Raw genomic sequence first — 21,335 nt, forward strand, 5'->3', positions numbered from 1 at the left:
AAAATGACGTGTGCTTGTTTCTCAAAGCTTTTTAAACCCACTGTATTATTGGGCACTGAATGAAGGCTTGGCTTGATCAATTTCACATCTCTTGCCAAGTTAAGTCTGCATGGTCTGAGTCTCAGGAGGATCTTTCAACTCTTCTTCCAAGACATCTGGAACTCTTCTTCCAAGACTTCTTCTAAGACATCTACTTTTGGGAGCCCTGGTTGGCTAGAAACCTGACAAATCCGTTTCCTCCCTCCCTGCCGAAGTAGGATCAAGTACAGCTTTGTCACACATTGTACACTATGAAACATCCAACCTCACCTTCTGTCCTTTGGAGCTTCCAAAACCCGTATTGGCTGCATAGCACAACTATCATACTTCTGAAACATAGAAAGAAGTTGGAAGTTGCCTTAAATTTCCACAGGAAAGCACTCTGGTGAGAAAATAAAAGTATCTGTTGCTGAAATAGAAGACTGGGTGGGAAAGCCAACAGAAGCGTCCTTTTGGATGATTTCATCCATGGTTATATAAATTTCGCAGGACCTTGAGGAGGATGTCACGAAAAATAGGGGGCAGGAATACCCTACAGGCAAAAAGGCCAACAGTGATATTGGATGGGTGGAAAAATAATCAGACAGCAAAAGATGGTCCTATGTGCAGACAAGAATGGGCAGATCTAATGATGGGGCTCAGAATCAAGCTTGCTTTCCTGTGGTTTTTCTCTTGTATCAGTCCTTGGTCAGTTTGAAAGGGAAGGTATGTGTTTCTGTGTCTATAAATATACGTTGTAATCTTAGCCCTGTGAATTTTGTATGTATTATATTTGCCCCCAAACTGAGCACTCTTTCTGTTTTTACTCAGATGCCACTTCTGTCCTTAAACTGACACAAGGCAATGGGCAGGGTTTTTTTTTTTTTTGCACCCACAGCTCAAACTTCCCTTAAATAAGATAAATAAATAAATAAGAGCAGGAGGTTGGACTAAAAGACCTCCAAGGTCCCTTCCAACTCTGTTATTCTGAAATAAAACCTTAATAATTTGTTTGATGTCATTGCAAACTTTGTGCCATCAGAAATCAGCAGTTTGAGTGACCTGTTTGTTGGAGCACATGGATGGCTGATTCCCTGCCATACAAACAAACACCATCTACTTGGCTTCTCCTCAACTGGAAGGATTTCGTTCTCAAGACATTGATATCAAGTACTTTATCTGTTCTATACACATATATATTACTGTCACAATGCAGTGGACCAAAGTATTCAGAGTGAGGGAAAGAGCTGCTTATCACCACCATTCCAGGTCCAAACCTCAGCTTTGCCAAGAACACACTTGGTATATTTATATTATGCATCTCAGATGACTTTTGTTGCTATCTCTTCTCCCCATGAGATATTTGGAATTGGAGCCCTGGAAGAAACTTCACCCCAGCAGTGCTTACTTGTGCCCCCTCCTTATATTACTTCAGCAGCCACCATCACTAGAAGGAAAAGGCTACAGATCTTAAGCAAGGGGTCTGTCCTTCCAGCCTCTGCTTTCCCTTCTCCATTCCTCTAACTTGATGGAGCACTGACCTACTTAACTGTATTGTTAAGTATGACTGAGATTGCATGGGATGTACTTTCAGCACTTTGAAAGCCATACATAAATATAATGCATTATTATTTATTATTCATGATAAGCCCTTGTTGGAAAAGGAGGGATCGTAAAGCGGCTCTTAACTGGTACCTCTTTCCCAGGACTGGAAAACTTCAGAAAAAGAGACAGGATCGCCAACTCTTCATCCTTCGTCTACCCCCAGGTCACCTTTGGGTCTTTGATAATTGGCACAAAGTGGATCATCAGGCAGTTTTACAGGCCTGCCCCCATTTCCAAGCCCAGGAGGCAAATGCTCATGTCCCTACCCCAAGCAGAGTCACAGGTATTGCTTGTCATTGCATCTGACTTTAATTGAGAATCAGTATTAGCCAGAAACTGACATTTAAAAGGCTCTTACTGGCTTAGGTGGTGGCCCTAACAGAAGTTATATAACTAAAATTAAAACAAAGTGCACGGAATAAACAGTCACCGAAAGGAGGACATGAAGGGTTGAGGGAAGAGCCTGTGACCTAGCAGGACACAAACCCAGGCTTGTTATAGGAAGGGAAGAATCAGAGCTAGGAAAGATTTCTCAGTCCGTTTTGGGAGGCAGAACATTGAGTCTACCACACACGAGATCTTAACTGGAGACCACATTTAGGAGAGAAGGTTCCAACAGTGCCTTGTTCAAAGTCCCTGCAATGCACCGCCTAATGGCAGGAAGTCCTCTTGTGTCCTATTTGTCACTGCCCTGCAAGATTAGTTGTGTTCAGCTGGCCATCTTAGCCGAGGTGCAGGAGGTGGGAACAGGAGGAAGAGGGTATTGCTCAGTGTCTGGAATGGGTCCAGATTGACTTGGTGGGTCATGCCAACTCACCAGACGGGGTTCAGGCACAGGCGGAGAGTGTGGGTGGCAGGAGTTCTGCGTGCATATTGTAGCCTTTGTGTCCAGCCCTGTGAAAAGGTGGTGGAAGCCTGTAGGTTTGTAATGGCACATAACTCGGGTGTTTTCCAAGATAGGAAAATGCCTTGCAAGCCAAAGGAAGAAAAGATGGAAATGCCACTATCTCAGTTTGCATGTTGTTAACCTTTGTGCAAACACATGTGCATTCTGAATGTGTAATGTACATGCACGCACAACAAGGATGACATGCAGGCACATAAACTATAAGTGGAGGGAATGGTGATACAGTATTTGACAGCGCCAAGAGAAATGCAGGTCTACACTGCTAGTGTAGGGAGAAGTGTGCATGCTGCAGGAGAATGTGTGGGCCGATACAATCTGCCCAAGCAGGGCATCCCTCATTTTCTGCCTCCAGGAAAACTGGGAGGAGAGCTATGAGAAATCAATAAAAGAGAAACAATCCTGTCATTGAACATTCTCTCTTTTGTGATGCAGCAAGCCTTCCATGGACCCATCTATGCAACTTGCTTTCAAATCCCTCCATGGAGTGTGTACTGTATGCATGTGTGTGCATGCGCATGCGTGAATGTGTGAGATGCTTACACTACATGATTAGCAGGGCATGTTACCACTTTCAGAGCCTGCTGCTAGGACCAGATCAATGACACCTGTTCTCCTCAACTGAGTGAAAGACGCCGAGCTTACATGACCAAGCAGCACTGGCATGTCTTCTGCTTACGTCTGTTCTGCCCCTGCTCTTGGTCCTCCTCCTGGTGTGACGCTGCAGGTTGGAGGTGGCATGAGGCGGGATTGCCATCAGTGGTGATGTAAATTGGGGCCTCCTGGATTGAGGCACCCTGGTGCTTTTGGATCCCACTCTTGGACTGCTGCTGATCTCCTAGGGAAATGTCCTGGGTGGTTACTGTGGTTTTCAGCTCATTCAACAAGGGTTGTTGCTCAGCAGCAATGTTTTCTTGGATCTCAGTGGTCTCGGCTTCTGAAGCCAAATTAGCATCTCTATCTTCTTTCAGTTCCTGATTCTCTGAATTTACAGCTGCATCCAGAAGGGGTTGAGCAGAGTCTTGATTGACAGTCGACAAAGCATCAAGAACAGTTGTCTCTTGTAGTATTGGACCCTGGTCTTTGTTAGGGGTTGGAGATTGAGCCACAAGAAATGGAGATGTCTTTCCTGGAAGAGTCTCTTCTGTTTCTTTAAGGGAAGAGGTTTGGTCCTGCAGAGAGACTGACATGTGCTCCACTACTGTTGGCTGAGCTTGCTCTTGAAGTGATCCTTCTGGAAGACAGGAAGAGGTCTGATTTTGAAGTGGTGAATGATCAATTAGAGATCCTGTCACTTCCTTGCCATCCAGAAATGGGAGTTTCTGGTCCTGGAGGGCAAGGGGATTTTGGTCTGGCCCAGTTGTTGGTGTCTCCTTCTTTTCATTCTCAGTTAATGGGATCTGTCCTGAAGAAAATTTATCACCCTCAGAAAGAAGCAGTGTTTGAGTTTCTGTAACAGTTGGCATTTGGACTTGCAAAGCTACTGGAACTTCTTCCAAGGAAGAATTATTGGCTTCTTCAAGGGGCATGGTTTGATCAGACAGAGGAGAGAGTTGATTAGTAACAGAAGGGGCTATATCCAGAAGGGAACCTTTCATCTCCAACGCAGACTGTTCTTGGCCCAGAACAGTTGGCAAGATGTGGGGTGATCTCTGTCCTTCATGTAACGAGGAAGGAATCTTTTCTGGCAGAGATGGGAGCTGGTCTGGAGAGTTGGGCAGTATTTGATCTACTACTGAATCACTACATTCTTGAAGAGCTGTTGAGATCTGGTCTAGATTTTTTTCAGTAGTTTCAGATATGGACGATGGCGTCTGGTTCGATAAGAAGCCTTTAGCTTCTTGAGCAGTAGTATCATCTTGTAATGAGAATGCTTTCTGTTCTGGAGAAGAAAAATGGTCTTGCAAAGATGATGGATTTGATGCTATCAAGGATTCTGGCAATGAAGATGGGGTTTGACCTAGAAGAGAATCCTTATTTTCTTGCAGTGAAACAGACTGGTCCAAAAGGAGTGATGGGCTCTGATTTGGTAATAATGACTGTTCCGACTCCACGAATAGAATTTCAGTTTCCTGAAAAGATAATGGATTCTGTTCTGGAAGGGATACTTTAGTATCTGACAGAGAAGGAATTTGATCTGATGAAGATGAAGTCATTACTGGATCTAGCTTAGCTTCTTCCAAAGGATTTGTAATTGTTCCTTGACCAAGAATGACATGGTTTGAAACAGATTGTTTGGTCTCTTCCTCCTCTTCTGCTGCTTCCAGCTTTATTGGGTCTGATCCGTGGCATTCTTGCATCTCTTCCCTCTGTGTATGATTTGCCTGGTTCCCTGCTGCTTCTTCTGTAGCAACATCACAGATTGCCAGGTTTCTGGCAGGCTCTGCCTCGTCTGCATTTTGTTCTGGTAGTTCTTTCTGCCCCATTTCCATCAGAACTGACTCCTTGACCAACAAGCCTATCTCCTGCTCACTATCTCCCTGCTTCCTGGGGGAATCAAAGCAGTTAGCATTATCCTGCAGAAGGTTTGAAGGATTTTGTTGATCATGAGAAGTTGGAGAGGCTCCATCTGGGCCATCACGGCTACCAAGATCACAGTCCAGGTGGTTTTCGGTAGCACAACCAGTCTTCTTTTGATCCACCACATTGCAAAGACTACCTGAAGTATTCCATTCTTCACAGTCATTTCCTATGTTATCATGGTCTCCCAACTCATCTTCCTTTCTAATGAAATTCTGTGTCTGCCCAACAACATCCATGCTTCCCACTTCCTGCCCCAAATGATCTCTGATGACCATCTTTTCCACTGCCAGCTTTCTTTGGTAAGCAGTAGGGGCTTCATTAGGATCCAAATTCTTCGTAGTAGGAGCAGCCTCGATTTTCCCTTGATGAGGCTGAAAATCCCCACCTTCTAAAGTCACAGGGTTTACTTTGACTTCTGTTTTTTCAGAGCTGCATTCATTGCCAGAAATACCTTTGGAGAACAAAAGGAAATGTCACATATTCTGATCCCGATCTATATTCTCTTTTTAAATATATCCAGTAATATAAAAGCCAACCTTCCCCAATTTGGTGCCCTCCATATGCATGGGAACTGCAAGTTTTAGAATTCTTAGAGTTGATTTATGTTTACTGATCACTTCTGATTTTGGCAGATATAGTACAGATAATGGTTTGCTTTATTATGGCTTTCTTGACCTCCACCTGCCTCCAAAACCTGGGTCTTATAAGTTATGAGAGTGATAGCTTCTTGACAACCGTATACCTCTCAGTCTGACGTGGAGATCTCATATTCAGCTGGTCTACCTCTGTGATGATGCCCAATCCTCTTTGTCCCTAGTTTGGACATGGCAGTTTATTTCATTTTTTGACAAAGTGGACCACAAATTAGTGGACCAGCAAAATGTGGTAGACATAGTATATTTAGATTTCCACAACCTTTTGACAAAGTGGACCACAACCTATTTCTTGGTAAGCTAAAAAAATCTGAGATAGACATCACCACCAGATAGATTTGTAACTAGCTGACAAACCACACTGAATGCGTAGTCTTTAATGGAAATACATCTGCTTGGAGAGAAGTAAGCAATGGGATAGCCCAAGGCTCTGTTTTAGGCCTCCTTTGTACAAGGTGGAGCTTTACAAGGGTTGCTCATGACACTAACATTTCTTTCAACTAAGACCAGGCTCTCTCAAGACCAAGCTGAAAATCCACAGAGTTCTGTAAATCTGTGTGGATTTACCATGAGGATATAAAATGATCTTGCAGCATCAGGGAGGCTAGAATACTGTATAACCCAACTATTGACATTTAAACTATGATATGGCTTATCTTCCTATCTTGATTTATATCTGGGCAGTTGTGCCCTTTCTATTTATTTCAGTGCAACTTGCACCAGAGATCTTCCCTAAGGGATTGTGCATTGATGGAAGGGGACAATGCAATTTAGAATTTCTACTTCAGCCACCCCACTGCATAGCAGATGAAGCAACCTTCAACTTTAGCCCCTTAATCCCTATTTCCAAATTCATGGCACAGTCTGCTGCATTTGCTTAGATCTATCTCCCCATTTTTGTCTGATCCCTATTTCTCTTACATACGGCTCCAACTCTGCAAGTAACCTCCTGGGTAGGGATCTGTCTGCTAGCCAAGAAGCTCCATTAAGTACAAATGCACTGATGACAACTGAAGAAAGTCCACAATAATTTTATCTTTCCAGCTCCACTTTTATGTGATGTTTTTTCACATTTAAAAGTTTCAGATAACCTTTCCCACACAAGATGTCCCTTCCACCAAACAATGCTTACAGCTTCCATATTGTAGAAGGTACAGTGCCCATCTATAATGACACCACTCCCACCCACCCTCCGTTTTGCAATGCTGAGGGAGACAGGCTGAAAGCTTCATTTTAAAAGCTCTCTAAAAGCACCCTCTGGGAAAATGACACTGTTCCTTAGTCCTCTGGGCAAGTGGGAAGAGAAAGGGGAGAGAAAGGAGGAGTGGGCAGGAATAACAGGGAGAGGAAAATAGCACAAAACCAGAAACACTTTTGGCTAGATTTTGCCCAGCCTACATGTCATCCTTGAAGAGTATCCCACAGGGCAAGCAGAACGTAACATATATCACAGTAACGCTTAGATTTATATACCGCTTCACAGCGCTTCCTTTACAGCCCTCTCTAAGCACTTTACAAAGTCAGCATGTTGCCCCCAACAATCTGGGTCATTTTACTGACCTCGGAAGGATGGAAGGCTGAGTCAACCTCAAGCCTGTTAGACTCAAACTACTGAACTGTAGGCAGCCAGCAGGCAGCAGAATTAGCTTGCAGTACTGCATTTTAACCCATTGCACCACCATGTCTCTCTCCCCCCCACTCTCCATTTCCTATTTATACCATTTACACTAATACAAAACCCTGTAGAACAATCTCCATGGATAGTTACTGTGGTACTGGGTCAAAAGGCACATTTGGGAAAGGCAAGATTTCTTCTGTCTTTAGGAAAAAAGAACCCCACTTGTACTGTTTAATAAGGACATTTAAACTATCTCCATTATCCACTATAGGGGCTATTAAAGTTGTTTGCAGTACAAAATAGTACTTGTCTGCCTATGGAAAGCCTGATCTCCAATCAGCAGCCAATCAGAGATAAGATCTTCCTTACAGAAATTGGGGCTGGGCTGGGGTGGAAAGATCAAGGCTTTGGCAGAAGTGGGAGGCCTTATGAGGGAGGAGCTCAAACAAAAGGGAAAGCATCCTGTTTCGAACTTGCGTGGATACAACATGAAAGAAATATTGAAACAAAGTAAGAATCTTAGAAAGTGAAAGCAGAACCAGAAAAAAGAAAAAAGCAAGGAAAGACTGGCTGTGGGATTGATTGATGTTTTTGGTATAGACCCTGGGCTGGAATAACTGAGAACTTTAGAAAACTGAAAGAAGAAAGAAAAAGTGTTTTTGTTTGTGTGTGGACTTTAACGATCATAAAATATAAGAGTGTGTAATGATGATATCTCTTCGAGAATTAAAAATGGAACTTAAAAATATGAGAGAATTACTACAGGAAAGAGGTGAATCACTTTGCTCTGTGTTAGAAAAAATGGAAATGGCGATTGAAGAACAAGAAGAAAGAATTTCAGAGGAGGAGGAGTCGATTCAAGGGGAAGACATTTTAAATAGACAACACAAAGAACATTACAAAGAAGTGGGGAAAGAAGGAAGGTTAAAAAGTTGAGATTTAAGAAGGCAATCAAAAGGGGGAATACCTGTGAAGTCGGGAAAGGCAGAAAGACCCAGCAGAAAAGGGGAAAGGAAGATATTAAGAAAGAGAGGGATATAAACTGGAATGAGAAAAGATATGGGGAAAAGAGGGGGAGGAGAAGCAGTAAGAAACAGGTGCATGAAATAAAGAAATACGGAAATAGTAAAATGTTGAAAAGAAATTGGTTTTTTTAGAGATAATGGTTGATGAATTAAAAGGGGGATTCTGCGGGGTGACAAGGGGTAATAAGAATATTTCTGCAATTAAAAATATTTAGAAAATAGGATAATATAGATACTGATAACTCTTATTTAAAATCAAGGGGGGGAAATATGCTGCGGAATCCAAATGAAAAGATGTAATGATTATTATTGTAACTTTTTAAAAATAATGGTTTATTTGGAATCAAGATGAGGGAATAAAGGTATATTCTAAACATTGAGGTGTCGCACTCAAAACAGTAAAAGTGGGGGAAACCTATACTTGGTTGTTGTTGTTTTTTAGTGTTAAAATTTGTATTAATCTAGAATTTATAAAAAGAATGTGTAATGGAAAGGGAATATGACAGACTAAAGAACCAACTAAATTAATAAGTTAATATAGATTATTAAAAGCAAGGAGAGACATTGGTAACTTTTATTATTATTGTTAGTTATTGTTACTGTTGTTGTTGTTGTTATGCAAACACATATTGTTTATCTTTATTTTTAAAATAAATATTAAAGGATTATATTTGAAATAATTGAAATTAAACAAAAAGATGTTTCGATTGAGATTAATGAAAGAGGTTAGAATTACTGGGTTTGTTTCTCTCCTTACTGAAAATCTGGAATGGAAAAGGTAATAATAGAATTAAGTATGCATATATGAATGTATAATTGCTGTCATATTTGTATGTAAAGGTGATGACCCGGAAATATGTTGTCCACTAAAAAGAGATTTTTGTTTTTAATGTGAAAAACTGACTAAAATTTGTTAAAAAAAAAAAAGATCATGTGACTCTCATGTGGCCTGCAAGCCAGAAGTTTCCCATGCAGCAGATTTTACAAACAGTAGAGGATAAAGCCTCATTTCATGAAATTGGCCTTACCATAATTTTGCCTGAACCTACAGTGCTTCCAATACACACTGGATCCTTCCCAAGTATTAGCATTTTAGTGGTCAATAATAGCAAAAAAGCCTATGTTTCAAATGAGAGGTCCTGAGAACCACGGGATTTCATTTGTCATGAACTCTCAACAAAATAAAGTGATTTTAACCCAGATTATTCTTTTAAAACCAGAATGAATCTTCAAAAGTCCTGACTCCAAAAAGGACCAATCTGCTTACAGCAGAAATCAAGATATTTTTGTGATGCCAAATTTTCTACCACCCTATTTCAAAGTTCATGTTTGTGAGAAATCATGTGACGCCTGCAAACTTGCTCAGCAGTTCTGCCAATTGTCCTTTGGACTGTGGATTTTCCTTTTTATCGCTATCCAAGGATCTGGCTTGATCCCTTACCTAATGGCAGACCTTGCCAATGGCTAATACCCACCATCTCCTGACATATCTCCATTCTCCAGTTGTTCTTTGGCTGCTGCCTCCATGGGCTTTTGAGGAGAAGCAGAAGCCAACTCAAGTTTGGTCTCAGTAGTAGTTCCCTCTGTAAAGAAAGCATTACTTTCAGTTAGCTTAACCAGGTCCCTTTGCAGAGGAAGAATGCTGGAGCCAAAATATGTTTTTTTGTAGCTCATAATGTAAAACCTGGTGATAAAGCAATCTGGTACCCTTGCTAAGATTGACAGTTCAAAGTCAAACAAAACTAAGTAGTCTTACAAACTCGGATTTAACAAGATTTACTGAGATGAAAGTTGTAAGAATTTCAGTAACTGAACGATTTCCAATTTAGAACCAATTTACCCTCAGTGTAGAGCAGTGTAGTTATGGATAACTTATGGATAACTTTGGAAATAATAGTTTGCCCTTTAGTTAATTCATCATTTTAATATTTTAGCTGGGTGAAAGAGGTTAAAAACTTGAAATTTAGGCCAGAGACCACAACATTTTGAGGTCAGGTGAGATATAACACTACCATTTGCTTGGGCAAGGCACTTTTTATACTAATCCATAAGTACGAGCAGAGGACTAGGTCTGCAACTACTAGACAATTCAAGTGTGACTCACTTAGATAAATGCAGCCCAAATCCTATGAAATTACCATTAGTTATCTCTTCTATTAATTGGTCTGTAAATAGTCTTATTTATTTTAATGCAATTACATAAAAGAATTTCCAGGCTGGTTGTGCCCGTTGTGACAAAGTACTCCAGACAGCCTGCATCTTACCAAATAGAAAATTACTCACTTTCTGGAGAAGAGGAAGACATCCCATCAATCTGAAAACAAAAGACTTTTTTTTAATAAGGTGATAATCAAGGAGATTTTGTATAAATAAGCTAAATGCACTTTATCTATATTTAACTTGATCATTCTCGGAGGAAACATTGTCACCACGACGAATAGGAATACAATCATTTTCCTTTTCAAGGTTAAACTTGTGTCGGGAGGGGTATGAATGACGGGTATTTGCCAGATTGCATCAGAAGCCTTTGGCCGGAGGTTTTGTGTTTACCTGGATACCATTTGTGCAACGTCCACAGCAGTTTGGTAACTCTTTAAAACAACAGGCTCATTACTTGAGTTAACAGGTTGTATCTCAGGTTCATCTCTCATGCTACTCTGAAGTGCCCAATCTAAAGCCTCACATACCAAATGTGGTCACTAAAAGCTGAAAATCACACCCCAGACACTACTAAAACTGTTTATTGCATGGTTTTTTTTAACATAACAGAGGGTGAAATTATATCAATTATATTTGAAGCTTAATTGAAATTAAATCAAAAATAGTTTTTGCTTTTTAAAATATAGCTCCTGGCACAGTACTTAAAATTCAATCTGGAACTGCCCTCAGTCTGGAAATGATTGTGCAAATACATATGGTTTAATTTTGTCTTAGCATATTGTAGTTGTAACATAATGTAGTTTATATTCACACAAAACAGTAAGTTGGAATTCTGCATAATCTTGCTTTTTTATTCATGAAAAATGCGATAGAGCATTTTCTTCAAATGCTCCAGCTGAGGCCTATTTCCATTAGAAAAACTTCACCATCAGCATGCTGCTCCCAAAGACAAAAAAAACCATAGACCAATTTCAAAGCTTGACCTATCTGTCTGAATATTTTTCCTGGTGAATGCCTTGCTACTGATCTGATACCATTTTTGGAATGGCAGAAGAATGAAAAGGGAGGCCTCTGGAGCTGAACAGTGCAATCAAAAGTTTCAAATAAGATTTTTAAAAGGGGTGGGGGTGAGACCAGAGGTGGTATTCAGCAGGTTCTGACCGGTTCTGGAGAACCGGTAGTAGAAATTTTGAGTAGTTTGGAGAATCGGAAAATCCCACCTCTGAATGGCTCCATCCCTATCTATTCTCTGCCTCCTGAGTCCCAGCTGATTGGCTGGGTCTTCTTTTGTTGCCCTGCACAGGAGAACGGATCTGGAAAGCAGGTTAATGAGGTGGGGGTGGGGAATAGAGATTTTACAGTGTCCTTCTCCTGCCATGCCCATCAAGCCACACCCACAGAACCAGTAGTACAAAAATTTGAATCCCACCATTGAATGAGACCTGAATTAAAGCTGGACTTGAAATTGATTTCATTCACTGTAGGCTTGAGCATAATAATAGTGAAATGAGATATATTCAGGGGTGGGATGTTACCGGTTCTGCCCAGCTCTATAGAACCGGCAGCTCTGAAGAGCAGCAGACACTGAACCGGTTCTGTGTTTGCTGCTGTTTAGCCCACCCCCCACCCCGGGCTCTTACCTGTCCTTTATTTCCTGCTTTTTCAACCTCAGCTGCTTTGCGCGGCACAGCTGTGGTTGAAAAAACAGGGAAAAAGAGGCTTTTCAAACGCTGCGCACCTGCGTGCAGCGCTTTTCAGCTGTCTGTGCAGCACAGCTGATGTTTTCTTTATATGCGTGCGCAGCGTGCAAAACGTAATCACCGAACCTGTAGTAACACTGATTGAATCCCACCCCTGGATAATTTTATCTAATAATATAGAAAGCTAAACATGGTCTTAGTACTTGGAAGGGGAAAATCAGTAAAATGCAAGACTGTAGGATCGACTGAGAACCTACATAAAAAAAACAGCACAAGAAAGATATGGCAAATGACTTTGGCATCTCTCTTAAGACAATTGCACAGATGTGTTCATATTAGTCACCGGGAGTTGGATAAATTTTTATCCCTTTTTATAGGTTTTTTTTAAAAAATTGTGTCTGTGTGTGTGTATACACACACACACACACGCACGCAATACACACACACACAGACACTGTTTTAACTTTATGTATTTTATATTCTCTTTCACTTTTAAAATTATTGCTTTTTATTTCACCTTTCCTATGCTGTTCTATGACCATAATAAAGATTTTCAGAGTGGGAGTTGGACACAGCTTTATTTTATTTTATTTTTTTGCTGCAAAGACTTCTAATGTGAATTAAAACTTTCTACTGGACAACAGTCTCTGGAAGGTCATGATCACATTTGTAAACCTTGAGGCTGCAAAGAAAGGCTCTTAATCTGCTTATAGCTATAGTGACACAAGCCATAACTGTATGATTAGATATTTACAATGTTCTACACATTGACCGGCACTAGCTGCTGTTCTCATGTTGCAACTATCTTCTAGGCTACTTGATTTAGAAGGTCATAAATTAAGATTTGGATGGCATGGTTATGAGAAGGTTAAAGTAAATGTTGATTTTTAACAATCACTTTGTTAGATATGCCATTGTAAGAGTTTGGAATAAATATAAAATAAGGTTTTCTTTGAGGATACCTCTCTGGGTGTCTCCCCAGAAAGCTTTTTTAAGGAAAGAAATGGTGGCAAAGCCAGACTGGTAGACTTATGGTAAAATAATAACTTTTAATTTTTGTGATCCTATCCTCAAGTCTAAGAAAGAGCTAGAATCAGAAGGACATGTCTGCCACTGGTTTACAACTGAAATATTTAAATTAGACAAAGAGAACTGTGGGTTTGATTTGGTTCTGTTAACAATGAATTGGAAATCCTATCTTGTGGTAGTGATGAACATATTATTGCCAAGATCTACAAAATGTTATTGAATTTGAATTTGGGAAGTGAGTTTGTAAAGCATTGTATGATTCAGTGGCCAAAGAAGTTTGGATACAATGTAAAGCTTGAACAATGGGAGAATATGTGGATGAAAGGTTTAAAATTTACATTAAATTACAATTAAAAAAAACATTTTATAAAATGATGTATCATTGGTATTTAACACCAGATAAGTTATCAAGAATGTATAAAGGTATTTCGAATGAATGTTGGAAATGCAAATGTCAAAAAGGGACTTTTTATCATTTATGGTTGAAATGTGATAAAGCAAAGAAATATTGGAGTAGGAGTCATATTGTAATACAGAAGATTCTCAAAGTGAATATAAAGATAAAAGCAGAAACTTTTCTCTTGGTTTAATAGAAAAAGACTTGGAAAAACTTTTGGAATTTTAGTGTGTGTCTGTGTGTTGACAGTAGCAAAAATGGAAGGACACTTTAATCCCTACAATGGGATTAAATAGCTACAAAAGCTTATGCATGGCTAAATTAACTGCTTTGATAAAAGAAAAAAAAACACAAATACTTTTGTTTCTACTTGGAAACCGCATCTGGACTTTGTGCTTGAGGTGGAAAAAGATTAAACTTTTATTTTGGGTTTTACTGATTAGATAGATCTGTTGTTATAGAAATGACTAATATACTATATATTACTATATTAAAGTTAAAAGCTCAGATTCAATGTTACCAGTGGTGGGATTCAAATTTTTTTACTACCGGTTCTGTGGGTGTGGCTTGGTGAGTGTGGCATGGCTTGGTGGGCATGGCAGGGGAAGGATACTGCAAAATCTCCATTCCCTGCCCATTCCTAGGGGAAGGTTACGGCAAAATCCCATCCCCTCCCCACCCCACTAACCTGCTTTCCAGCTCCATTCTCCTGTGCAGGGCAACCAAAGAAGACCCAGCCAATCAGCTGGGACTCGGGAGGCAGAGAATAGATGGGGGCGGGGCCAATTCAGAGGTAGTATTCCGAACTACTCCAAATTTCCACTACCGGTTCTCTGAACTACTCCAAATTTCTGCTACCGGTTCTCCAGAACTGGTCAGAACCTGCTGAATACCACCTCTGAATGTTACTTCTTATTCTATTATACAAAAGGGAGTTAGACGTCAATGCCTTTTCTTTCTTTTTCCCTTCTTCTCTACACTTTTCCCTCCCCTCCCCTATCTTTCTATTATTTGCTTTTGTATTTTTGTAGTTTATGTTATAAACTAATAAAAAGGCTTGATGATACCAAGAGGTTTATACAAAAAGAAAGACACAGAGATGGGAGAGAGAGACACACAGAGAGAATGGCGTTCTGAAGATAGCAATATACTTCCAGAGCATCTTTAAGGACCACTAAATGCCATCCAGAACAAGGTTTCATTAGTCAGCTGTTTAATCTGACTTGCCTTTTTATTTTATTTATTAAAATGTATTGCATCTTTCACCATGGATGTTTTACTCTGTTTCTCTTTTGTTATACGCTGCTGTGAAGCTACAAGATTTGGCAGCATACAAATTAATAATAAGTACCTTCACAATGCCATCCAATGGCTTCACCTCCTTCAGAGACTGCTGCTGCTGTCCTTGGGGAAGGTCCATATTATCTAGGTCCTGCATTTGAGACTGAAGACTTCAGAGAGAGAAAGAATGGGATATTAGAAAAAGTACAGACCATAGGGGAATGCAAGAGAAGTATTCCCTTAAAGCACATTGGTACTGAGGTCCAGGTTCTGCATCAAAGACGGAGAACCTGGGATCCTCTAGATTGGGGTTTACCAACCGTGGCAACTTTAAGACGTGTGAACTTCAATCCCAGAATTTTCCAGCCAGCATATACATATACGCTCACGGAACTCTGGGAGCTGTGTACATCTCAATTTTGCCAAGGTTGAGAAAACTGTTCTGGATACGTACTGCTACATACCCAGCATTCCCAGGCTGCAAGACCATTGGGAAGTGAATTCAACAGCATCTAAACAGCAAGCATTTCTCCACTCCTGTTAGCAAAGAGAAGACTCTTTTAGCAGGGAACTGATGGACTGGGGCACCATCATACATGCTTTGAGATCTTCTAGAGCAGATTACTATAAATCAGTGATGGCTAACCTTTTTGTCGTGTGCCGAAAGTGTGTGCACACACATTCCTGCACCCATAATGCAATGCATGCACGACCCCCCCCCATGTTCCCCCCAACCCCCTGCACGTGCACACGCATCTCCCACATGTGTCCTACCCCCACGCATGCGTGGCAGATACCCGAAAAACAGCTGACTGGTGGGAGGCGTGCGCACATGCGCAGTGGAACTGAGCTGGGGTGACGGCTCGCATGCCTGCAGAGATGGCTCTGCATGCCACTTCCGGCATGCGTGCTATAGATTCACCATCACGGCTATAAGTGTTCAACTCAATGCCTGTTTCTTATGTGTTCCTAAAATATATTTGAGCCAAATTAGAATGGGTATTTTAAGCTGGTTTCTGAACAAAAGTCAACAGTAAGCTTGACATAGTGAGAAAGCCCAAAGGGTCCATTTCTTATAATTTGCACTTTCTCCACAAAATGAAAGAAAGATTTGATCTGCAAACCTCACCTACATGATTTTTTAAGAGAGAGAGGAGATTCTAGTTGTAGAATAAAACAACCTGGAGAACCTGTGGCCCTTTAGATGTTACTAAACTCAGAATCCCCAGATCTAGAAGGCCAGACATTCTCCACTATTTAGAATTTTGAAGATTTAAACCAGCATCCTCAATTCTTTTGTAGTACTAAACAAGCTGGCTTTTGACATAAACATCTGCAAGCTGCTGAGACAGCTACCGAGGGGATGTAATTTATTACTTCAATATAGATGACTATTCAATTAATTATTATTTATTGATTTGTTATTTTTATTTTATATTCTTATTCTATTTGTAATCTCCACTGGAAAGCTCCTTGGCTACGTAGAGGGGCAAAGATGTTAAAATAAATGTGTCTCATTAGTCAAATAGATTTCAGATCCCATTCCCTTTGAGAAACAATTCACCCAGCTGTCCTTTATACTGTGAGTTGAACACTACTTACTTTCTTGGGCAATTGTTGAGTAGCTGTTTAAAGTGTGTGCATGTGAGAGAGCTGTGCTACATTTACAATCGGATTTATGTATGTTCCTTTATGGCTTCCCACCCATCTCTCAAAAGGTAGGATTTATATGATTCCAGCACCTTTGTGGCTCAGCCATGCAGTTTTCTTGGCAATAACCCAGAAGTGGATTTCGTCCAAGATGTTTTTCCAACTTCCTAATCCAGTCTAGTCTAATCTAGTCTGGTCCACTTTGGCATTACCTGATGGTGTCCCATCCAAATATAACAAGAATCGATGCTGCTTAGCTTTTTCAGGTCAGCCATGGATGCTTGGTGGTTATCTTTGCATTGTCTCAGGAGGGTTGCTGACTCATTTGACTATTTTCATCCTCCCTCTCTCCAGTTCCCTCAGGCCAGATAGTGGTTTTAAGTTTCTTGCGTGTTGTTACCTCCCACTCCATACACACTTTTAGTTCAGTTTTGTTTTTAGCCTCTTCCGGAAAGAATGCTCATAGAGGCAGGAGGGAGACACCAAAGCCCAGCTAAGCAGCACTTCCTGATGTCCCTGGAGGACATATCTTCTATGTCATCATCAGTCTCTATTTGCAGCTCTACCCAGAATCACAAATGGCTGTAAATGTGGGTCTTTATTTATTAACCAAACACCAGAAGAAAAGTCGCTGCCCAGGGTGGCTTACACTTAAAAACGTGATTCAGAGAAACAAACAAACAAAAAAAGCAGTGGGGAGGGGAATGAATTGGAAACAAGTTCGGGCGATTAATGAAGTCAGGAGAATACATTAAGCTCCATTCAGTTATTTATGCTTCATGAAGAAAAGTATCTCAAATTCAAAACTGGGCAGAACATTTATAACAGAGAAAAGTGTGCAAGTTTTTGGCTTCTTTACAGCTCTTTTTTCAGGCCGGCAGGTACCAAAAGTATAAGTTAAGGAAAACAGCAAGTGCAGAGTTCTGGAGAAATCAAAGCGTGCATATTTCTGAGACGCTTCTCCTGAGCTCCCAAAGGGGGACATGCATGCATTTGGCTAGTCTATGATTCTGACACTGGGGATTGTGGGAAATTCTTCACAAACTGGGGAGGAAATTCATGAAACAAGACGGGTGGTGGGAGGCTGGAGTGTTCTAGATGGCAAGCATTGAGGATACTGGAAAACTAACGGGAGCTTGTTTGTTGAGGGGGCAGGAGACTCTGAGTCAGCTGTGGAAGAAAAGCCACAGACAGGATGATCTAAGCAGCAACTGAGGCTGGCTTCTCCCCAGCTGCTACATCCCAAAGGTGTTGCAGATGGAGGAAATCCTCTTAAAGCAGCAAATGATGATCTTTGAATGCTGCGTTACACTTCTGTTGAAACAAACACTCTGCTTTACGAAATGACGGCTTCTTTGGCTGGTTGAAATGACAAGAAGTACAACCCTTTCCAGTTACTCTATTCCCCAAGCTCTACATCCACCATCACTTAGGACACACCCACCTGGACAGATCTTGTTCTAAGTCTTGGACGCGAGACTCTGCCTTCCAAAGAGAAGACATGTGATCCTTGTCATCAGCAGGCATTGATGTTCCCTCCATCAACCACCGTTCACGCAGGGATTTCCTCTTAGAACAGAGACAGAGGTTGCATTTAGGGTCTGCTTCATGCTGGACATGCACGTGGGCCATCAGGATGCATCAAGACAAATGAGTTCCAGTCTGAAGCCCATGCATATGCACACATACATGTATCTACTCCTATGCTTGTTCAGCCACACCCATATATATGGTCCTATACAAATGACATTTCATGTGAAGCTCTATGGCTTGACAGCAGATGTTGGACACACCCACCAGTGCAGATACTCAGCTCCATAATGCACACGTTCTTTCCCTTCCCCCGCCCCCCTCTCCCCACCAACCACACACATACAAGCTTATTCTGGGGAGAAACTGGAGCTAGTTCTTTGAGGAGAGATAAGATATAAAACTAACAAATAAACTGGCTCAAGGCAAAGCATCAGAAGACTGCCGAACAAAAATGAATGCGGTGCAAACCCAACCAGCCTTCTGGAAGTCCCTACATATATCTAGCCCCAAAGAGTCGGTGTTACCCACAGCAGAGCGCATCTCAGCCTCTTCCTTCCCCCTCAGATCGGCTGTCGCTTACCAAGTATTTTCTCTCCGCCTTCAACGCCCCCCCCCCTCCCGCCGCCCATCTTTTGGCTTCTGATCCTCGCCCAGCCATCTCCACCTCTCGGTGGTCCATCCATTCCTGTTTCCTTTTCGTGGGTGGTACCTTGAGGCGTTGGACTCGCAGTCTCTCTTCCTCCAGTTCCCGCCGGGTGGCTAGGATGCGCTCTTGCAGCCTCCGCCGCTCCTGCAGCAAAGCAAAAAAGACGGGGGTGGGTGGGCGGAGGAGGGGAGGCGGAGAGTGGCGAGGCGAGGCGAGGCAGGAGCCGCCCTGCAAAAGGGCGGACAAAGGGCCCGCCGCGGAGGGAGGCAGGGCGGGACCGAGCCCACGTGGGCGACCGGCAGACCCGGCTGCTGGTTTGCCTGACCGATCCCGCCGCCGTGGATTAATCCCAGCGGAATCAGCCTCGCTTAAAACGAGACTTTCCCCGTTTATCTCCCCGGCGCCTCTTCTCCTCCTGCACTTGACTGCCGTCCCGCCTGCCGCGCTTGGTCGATTCCTTCTGCGTCCCCCCGGCTGGTTTGGGGACTCCCGGTCTCTCCACAGGCCTCCCAATCCGCCCAGCCTCCCGATTCCACGCACCCTGAATAACTCCGAAACGGTTGCCCGGTGAAAGCACCAAGGGGCGCGGGAGAGACTGCCGCACCCCCTCGCCCTACCAGCGGCAACTTTGATTTCGTTTTCTCAGAAACCCCAAGCGCCTTGGGAACAGAGAGAGAGGATGGAAAGCTGAAGAAGGCAGCTTTGACGCCAACAGATGTATTAGCATAGATTTCTTATGAAGGATCTTTTGGGTGTCTTCCTCTATTTTTTTTTCTATGCACTTAAGAAATTAGTAATGAGTTCACAATTTAACTAAATGCATATTTTGATTTACAATATTAATAGTAAAACAGTACCAAGTTTTAAGTATTGGCAGAAAACAATGTATCAGAAATAAAAATATTTAAAATTTTCAGAATAAAAATTTAAAACGACAAAGTAATATTGCACATTAAGTACTGTATCTTCATACAGCTACTGGATGATCAGCCTTTCCAGGTAACCGGAATTTTAAAAAAAACTTAAATAGGAATGAGGGAAGGCTATTTCGGGGCTAGTGTGCAGCTAGCCAGAAATCCCTCTCCTGCTGTGCCACCTAAGGCAATATTTGCACCACACATAAGGCCGGACAGTCAAATTAAAAGTGAACATCTTTCATATCCATATTCGATTCATATTCGATACATATTCCATACATGGCTTTAACCAAAAACATAGATTACTATGTTTTCAGACTCTGGAGCAACCACTATTTAGAAATAATAGAAACCAGACTTCATAAGCAAGGCTCAAGGAACAATTCAAATTTTAGTTTCTGTTAACACAAAATCGTGTGTGTTTCAGGCTCAGATGATAGATGAAGGCTATGAATAAGAGTCAGGCATTCTATGTGACCTCCATTAACAATTAGAAACTTCACTATGAACTACTGTACTTGTAGCTTCTAAATATTCCTCCTATACGTCTGAATCTGAGGTGGAATTCAGCAGGCTCTGACCAGTTGTGGAGAATCGGTTGTGGAAATTTTGAGTAGTTTGGAATACTACCTCTGACTGGCCCCACCCCCATTTCTTCTCTGCCTCCCAAGTCCCAGCTGATTGGCTGGGTCTTCTTTTGTTGCCCTGCACAGGAGAACGGAGCTGAAAAGCAGGTTAGTAGAGTGGGGAGGAAATGGAGATTTTGTAGTATCCTTCCCCTGCCACGCTCAACAAGCCATGCCACACCCACCAAGTCACACCACGCCCATCAAGCCATGCCACACCCACCAAGTCACACTACATCCACCAAGCCACACCCACAGAACTGGTAGTAAAAAAAAATTAAATCCCACCACTGGTCTGAATATATAAGTTTTATTTTTTCAGACAATGCCAACAAGCTAATAATATTTTTGAAACTTTCTGGCACTTGAATTGCTCCATTAAGATCTATATTTTTGAAATCTGTTAAAGCTTCCTTTTATTCAAACTGATCAGACTCCCTGGTGATTTATTCCATTCATATGAACAAGGAAGCAAAAGCCGACAGGTACAATTCCTGGAGTTTGGTTTTCATTGTTGGAAAAATGATTCTATAACAGGAAGCAAAGAGTCGGAGGTGGGATGGTTAAGAAAGAGGAGATGGTATTTCCCTGCAAGTTACGATCAATGATGGGTGATGTTCACGAGTCTGTCTGGAACATCTAACTCTTGGGGATGGTGCTCATTCGTTTCACTGGCAATGACTTTCTAGGAAAGGAAGGATCCTCCCCCTTTTGCTACCAGAGATCAGTTACCTAATGTCATAGATTTAATGTGGAACTACAGGTATACAGAAATTCCCACTTTGGATAAGAAGGGAAATAAAACTCCTGCCTGCCACATTGGATTTGGAGAGCAGAAAACAGACAGATCTGATACCTAATAAACAACCCAACAGGGCTTCTCAAAATGGCACCAGGTCACTGAGAAAAGATTCTTTAAATAAGAACTTGATCAGGAGGAGACCTCTCTATGATCCCTCATCACATATGCAGGAAGGAGGTGGCATGGTTTAGTTTGCCTTGGGCTGCGTTATTTTGGGTTGTTAACTTGCTAACAGGTGAAATTGAATT

At 41.6% G+C, this 21,335-nt stretch overlaps 1 protein-coding gene across 3 annotated transcripts in view; it reads right to left on the bottom strand.

Annotated features, from left to right (window-relative positions):
* Positions 1-1,909: 1,909 nt before the first annotated feature.
* The window catches only part of PALM3 (paralemmin 3), a 38,233-nt gene continuing 18,807 nt past the window's right edge, over positions 1,910-21,335 (bottom strand). For all 3 annotated transcript variants that reach the window (XM_087925888.1, XM_087925887.1, XM_026711583.2), the window contains 6 exons: positions 18,806-18,886; positions 18,008-18,132; positions 14,984-15,083; positions 10,630-10,660; positions 9,822-9,929; positions 1,910-5,501 (listed from right to left, as the gene is read on the bottom strand). In XM_087925888.1, the coding sequence (XP_087782014.1) occupies positions 3,169-5,501; positions 9,822-9,929; positions 10,630-10,660; positions 14,984-15,083; positions 18,008-18,132; positions 18,806-18,886 (2,778 nt within the window). In that variant the 3' untranslated portion in view covers positions 1,910-3,168. The remainder of the gene's footprint in view (positions 5,502-9,821; positions 9,930-10,629; positions 10,661-14,983; positions 15,084-18,007; positions 18,133-18,805; positions 18,887-21,335) is intronic.

This window comes from Pseudonaja textilis, chromosome 2, assembly GCF_049901715.1.
Source record: "Pseudonaja textilis isolate UNSWEBS1 chromosome 2, rPseTex1.2, whole genome shotgun sequence".
Taxonomy (NCBI): domain Eukaryota; kingdom Metazoa; phylum Chordata; class Lepidosauria; order Squamata; family Elapidae; genus Pseudonaja; species Pseudonaja textilis.